The 5,871-nt window shown below is 47.1% G+C and overlaps 1 protein-coding gene across 1 annotated transcript; it reads right to left on the bottom strand.

Moving 5' to 3' along the window:
* Positions 1–792: 792 nt before the first annotated feature.
* PDIK1L (PDLIM1 interacting kinase 1 like) lies at positions 793–4,519 on the bottom strand. The gene is made up of 2 exons (XM_009866899.1): positions 4,203–4,519; positions 793–1,533 (listed from the first exon to the last, which is right to left on the bottom strand). Exons 1-2 carry the CDS (start codon positions 4,485–4,487, stop codon positions 793–795), a joined length of 1,026 nt encoding a protein of 341 aa, XP_009865201.1. The 5' UTR covers positions 4,488–4,519.
* Between the last annotated feature and the right edge of the window lie 1,352 nt (positions 4,520–5,871).

Raw genomic sequence — 5,871 nt, 5'->3', positions numbered from 1 at the left:
GATTAACAAAGTATTTGACTACTAGAAGAAATCAAAATGAAATTATTAACGAACTAGCCGACACGCTAGCACTCCATTGCACGCCTTTTTCATTTGACTCCCGCAGTGACCAGCCCATGAAGCTCTAAGGGCTACGCTTGGCCGTGTCAACACTTTAAAAACTGCTGAACTCCTTGCACCGCATTTTTTTTCTCTATCTGCCGAGTCAAGTCTTTGCCATTAGATAACAAAAATAAATAATAAAGTTATTCAGGCCTGGAAAAGAAGGAATGCTCCTCATCTATCAGCTTCGCCTAGTTTCCTAACAGACCCCAATCATTCAGACCCAGAGCAAATAATTTAAGAAAAGCAGCAAACACTCCCAGTCACTCATATACATAAATATATACACAGGATCACTTTACAAAGCCTGGAGGTTTGCACTACCAGCATGCAAATCTCTTTTTTTTTTTTTTCTCTCCATGAGAGTTCCTAATACTGACATAGGAAACTGGAATGTGTGAACTACTCCACAACATAGCGCTGGAAATTGAGTCTCAGCTCTTCAGCCATCCCGCTGCCAGCGCGCACAAACGAACATCATCGTGCCTGACGCTCGCGTGTAACGTCCCGGCGTCACACGCACCGACGCGTCACTTGCGTGACGGCCCATTACGAAACCAAAAAAAGAAGAGGTTGGTAGAAACCCCAGCCCGCAGGTCTGAGTTCAGGCTCGTTCCTCTTACTGCCATGAAGTCACACCATTAGTTTGGGTGAGAAGCAGCTCCGCCGGGAGAGAGCCGGCCTGGCGGCTCACGTGTCCCAGCCGCTGTCTTTAAAAGCTATGTTGACTAATCGCAGCTCCAGCTCAAAAGCGTCGGGTCGGTCCTGCGGGTTGGCAGCCAGCATTTCCTTGATCAGCTGTTTCATTTGAGCGTTCATGGATTTTTTCTTTACGGGGATGAGCAGTTCCATTTTAGGGTTTTCTAGAAGCGCCTCTCCAACGGGCACAATCGCCGTCCCTTGCTTGACGTAACTCCCCAGGAGTTCTTTCTTTGTCTCCGTATCAACGAACGTGATTCTTTCCAACATCGCCCAGATGATAATTCCCAACGCGAAGATGTCCGCTTTGGCAGTGTAGTGTCCTTCCCAGACTTCAGGGGCCATGTAGAAGTCAGTCCCACAAGCGGTTGATAGAAAACACTTATTTACGTTGACCGGCTCCTCTGGATTCTGTCCCGAGGCTGAACACACTTTACTCAGCCCAAAATCAGCTACTTTCAGGGTAGGCTCTGAGTCACTGGCATCCAGCCTGCTCTGAGATATCAGAATATTGTCAGGTTTGAGATCGCGATGAATAATTTGGTTTTTGTGCAGGAACGCCAGCGCACTGCTAAGCTGAAGCATGAAGCTGGTGTTGGTCTTGCGGTTCGGCTTTCGGGACAACAGGTACTCGTTCATGTCTCCTCCATCACAGAAATCCATGACAAACCAGAGGTAATAAGCACTTCTGGGGTCAAAAACTACTTCTCCTTTTAATGAGGTCTCTACAAGCTGCAATAAGGAAAAGAAACGTCATAACTACCTGACGAGCGCAGGAACATAAGGATGGGAAAACGTATGAAGTTTGGATCTTCCTCTTGACAATCCGGAGAGCAAGATATTGCAACCGGTGAGAATATGATGCAGACTTTATGATGCATATAAAAATAAAATTTAAAAAAAAAAAAAAAAATCACAATGTATTTGACAGCCTCCTTATTTTGGTGTGTGCGAAGCATATCGGGTTCACGCTGCTGCCCAGGAGCTAGAGCTAGGCCCAGATAAGAGCATTCGGAAAGATACCGAGTGGCCACCGCACTCCCATCTGTTCCAGCTGGACAGCGTCCCACCCCAACAAAGCTCGTCCCACCCAGTTCGCTAACAACCTCGCTGGACAAACACAGCCTCGATCAATAACCCCGGACAGTGCCCAGGGGGTTGTATCTGGCACCACGAGAGATTTTTGAACCCTTTTCTCCCTTCCTCACGCACGAATGGACTCCAGTAAGCATTAGCGTGGGATCCCTTCGCTCCGGGCGACGCTAATCCGCAGCGACTGCACATAACACCTTTCCCACCAGCACGGTCCACTCGGTATTTTCTAGAATGTGAGTGGCAAGTAGCTCGAGCACTCAGTTCTAACAGCTGCTTCATACGAAAAAGCAAAGTAAAACCAGCAATCTGTCTTACTAACCCTGTTAACACAACTACACATTTGCCCCTTCGGCTCCTCTGAGGTGGTTCTTGGCACACTCTGCAGGGTAAGTCTTGCAGTTATTGCTGTTAGTAGTAAGCCAACACGCACTAAACCAAATGCAGCTCATACAGGCTTTCAAAAACTAAGAGAGGCTTTAAGAAAAGTGACTTTTTCGATCCAAGAGCAAAATTCCTAGCAATTTACACCCATCTTTAATTGCTAGCACAACTAGTACTCAAAGTGGACCAACGTGAAATGGTAAATCCATTTCAGAACTAAAAAAACAGACAACAAACAAACCATATTTAGGGTTTGCAGTCAGCAAAAGGGAGATTAAGGTATCTCAGCTCAGCAGGGAGTCTCCTTGGCCAAGCAAGCACCAGCACACACCTCTCCCCTCTGCGCAGCTTCACAGAACCTGCACGGGAAAGCAAAACCCACCACCAGGACTGCCGGGGGGTCAAAACACTGTGAGACCAGGCTCGTTTTGGCCTCTCTGAGTTGGGCTGACACCAGTTAAGCATCCGCCCCAAAACCCCTCAGGAGACACGAGTACCCCCCTCGCAGTCCCCTCGCGTGCTGCGCCCACCCAGCTTGGAGGTAACATTGCAGAGGGGGAAGAGAGGGCGAGCCAAGGGAGGGCTGGTTTTCTGTGTTTCAGCACAATTATGACGCCATCCCAGCTTTTTCGGGGTCAGCTCAGCTCTGCCCTTGGCTCGTCTCTGCGCGCCGGAGCAGGAAAACCATTCGCAGGGCTCGCACCTGACGCGGGGAAGATCCTCTCCTCATGGTTAGCAGGCAATACCATCAAAACCCAGCGCTGCAGGGGGTGGTCTGGGAGCTCTCCCCCACCTTGCAGTTCCATCCTGCTTTTCTGCCCTTTTTTTTTTTTTTAAAGCTCTTCCCTGTACATCTGTCCAGGAGTTTGATGCAGGATCTCCCAAATCCACTAACAACTAGGAAGGTAAAGCGCTAATTTCTCCCACACGAGCCAGTCGCTATTATTTTACGCTAATCCCTTCATGAAAGCACGTCAGTAACAACTACCAAGCTACATCGAGTTTACAAAGGCGAGAATCCTATTTCTCAGGCTTGCGCAGCGCTCGGCACAACGGGACCTGGATATCTGTGAAGGGTTGTCAGATGAATGTTCACTGACAACAGGTCCTACGTTAGACACGGAAGAATGACAACAATAAACTGAAACGATAAAAGCTGACCAGGGATAAGACAATAAACACTGAGCAGGCTGCTGTCTTTTTAAACCAGGGACACAAATTCCTGCCAGGGGACAATCTGTAAGTTGGGGCAGCTTCTTGAATGAGATTCTCTTTCCGAGTCTTTCCAGTGCTACTTAAGTCTTCAAAAATACGCATCTTCAAAGTTAAAGGCGGCTGAAAGGACACTTCCAGTACTCACGTAGGAGAAGCGATAGTTATCCCCTTATTTACCACACCTTTAACTCTCTTTGAAGAGATTAATCCTCATTTATTCAAAACAGAAAATGGCTCACCGCCTTGCTTATTACTTCTGGTAGAATTTTAAGTGTTGGCTTCCTAAACTGAGACGGTTACTTCCTCTTCCAAGGGCATCCGAGATTAAGAAACTCTTCAGAGCTCTGTCCCAAGACATTAGTACGTGTCTGCTCGTTAACCCTGCGGGAGGGCTTCTACCAAGTAACACAACAGCCTGCACCTCCCTGTTGCTTTACCTGTGGCGTTTCCTCAAATCATCCAAGCAGATTTGCATAAAAAAAATAAATTACCCTGGAGTCTTTTAGAGTGGTATGGCTTCATAGGACACGATACAGGTGACTGTTCACAGATACACTCTTTTAAAGACATATAATAATTTATGAGTGTCGAGAAAGCAAACTAACTAACCACACCTCCAAAAAAAAGCGATCGTAGCTACCCGCCTCCTTCCCTCCCAGCTACACGTCCACGTTAATTACTTCCAACCCCGTTACCTCAGCTTCAAGTACCTGTAAATAAAGGGAGGAACTGGAGCCATGGGACATCTTCTGCGCCATACCATCTTTCTGCAAGATGCACTCCTCCAGGTGAATGACGTTGGGATGCTGGCTCTTGATACTGCTAAGTGCCCAGAACTCACGCAGAGCTAGTTCCACGTTCTCTGGAGCATGGCACCGAATCTTTTTCACCGCGACCCGGGCAGAGGTCTTCCTGACGACTGCTTCGTACACCACACCATAACTGCCACGACCAACCTCCCGTATTAGATCGTACTTAGGCTGGCTACTCACCATCTTCAAGACCAAAGGTTCTGGGGAAGGGGGAAAAACCCACAGAACTAAAACTTAAGAACACGAACCGGGCTGTATTTTCCCCCATGTGGCTTGGGGCAGCAGGATGAGGCCGACCGAAACCCTGCAATTAACAGGGCAGCGCCTCCGAGCGTGACGCCGAACGCAACGCCGTGCTCGAGCGCTAGAACGTTCCAGACACTAGTCTGCAAACCCGCACCTGTTGCCACGGACTATGTCAAAAGGGAAATTACATCCTTTTGGCGGGACTATTAAGATTTCAAATACAGCCCAGTTCTCAAGGTGGCAACAATTCAAACCTAGACTTGCACTGCGCCGAGACAGGACTATGGCGTATGCTCCTGCTCCTTTCTCTCAGCGTCTTCTGCGAGCATCTGCGGGAATAATAGTAGGGTGTCATGCTCTCCATCCCTGTCTGGGAGAGCAGAGCAGAGGTTCTAGCTGAAGCCTGTGGCTGGGCAGTAAAAGGTTTAATTAACACTGCCCTTTACAGAGGTGACTGCATAAGTGAATGTTTCTGTTATCATTTAATCATGAAATTCTTTTACATCCGAGAGGATGCTTCGGATCGCTTCCGATTTTATTTTATTTTTTTTAACATTACTTTGGTTTTTCACCTACTGTCCTCTGAATGAGGAGGTTTCGAAAAAAGTTTAAGCGGGTAACTGATTGCAGAAGCTTGTACCCAGCATCTAACTTTCACTTTTGCTCAACAGGGCAAGGTCAAAAGTTAAGGCACTCTCCTATAAGTAAAACAAGAGACACACACACATACACAAAAATAAAAGCCACTAAACACTGCTACGGATTTATGACCCTTCCTGCACACTTCACTGCAAGATTACAAACCAAAACACACCAGCAACACCTTCACACAAACAAACCAAAATGGGACACTGACTATTGACAGGGGGGGAAAAAAAAAAAACAAACAAGAAAAAAAGCTTGGCTAGTCAACTACCACTGGCCAAACAGAACAAAACGCAAAAACAGTAATAAAAAAAAAATAAAATAATCACAGCTAGCATATCAGAACTAAAATAGTTTGTAAGACTGCCAGTGATAAATGTCGTTATGTCAGTAAACCAGGCAACAAGGACCACATCAAAAGTGCCCATTATTAGTAGGAAGCTTTCAATTATTTCCACTGGTTTAGGTACTTTTGTTTTTAAGAAAAAAGAAAAAAAAAAAGAAAAAGAGAGAGAAGAAGAGGCATCATCAGTCTCAGGGCAATACTACACAGACATCTCAAGCTTTCAGCCCAGTCCTGCGACCGACATTCCCAAGAAGGTTTTGAACTGTGTTCCCGGGGGATCCTGCCGGCGAGGTGCCCCCGGTCCCTGCGCCTCGGGGGAAGGTCCCAGCC

Source organism: Apaloderma vittatum, unplaced genomic scaffold (genome assembly GCF_000703405.1).
Source record: "Apaloderma vittatum isolate BGI_N311 unplaced genomic scaffold, ASM70340v1 scaffold39253, whole genome shotgun sequence".
NCBI classification, from domain to species: domain Eukaryota; kingdom Metazoa; phylum Chordata; class Aves; order Trogoniformes; family Trogonidae; genus Apaloderma; species Apaloderma vittatum.
This window is presented reverse-complemented; position numbering and strand designations above follow the sequence as displayed.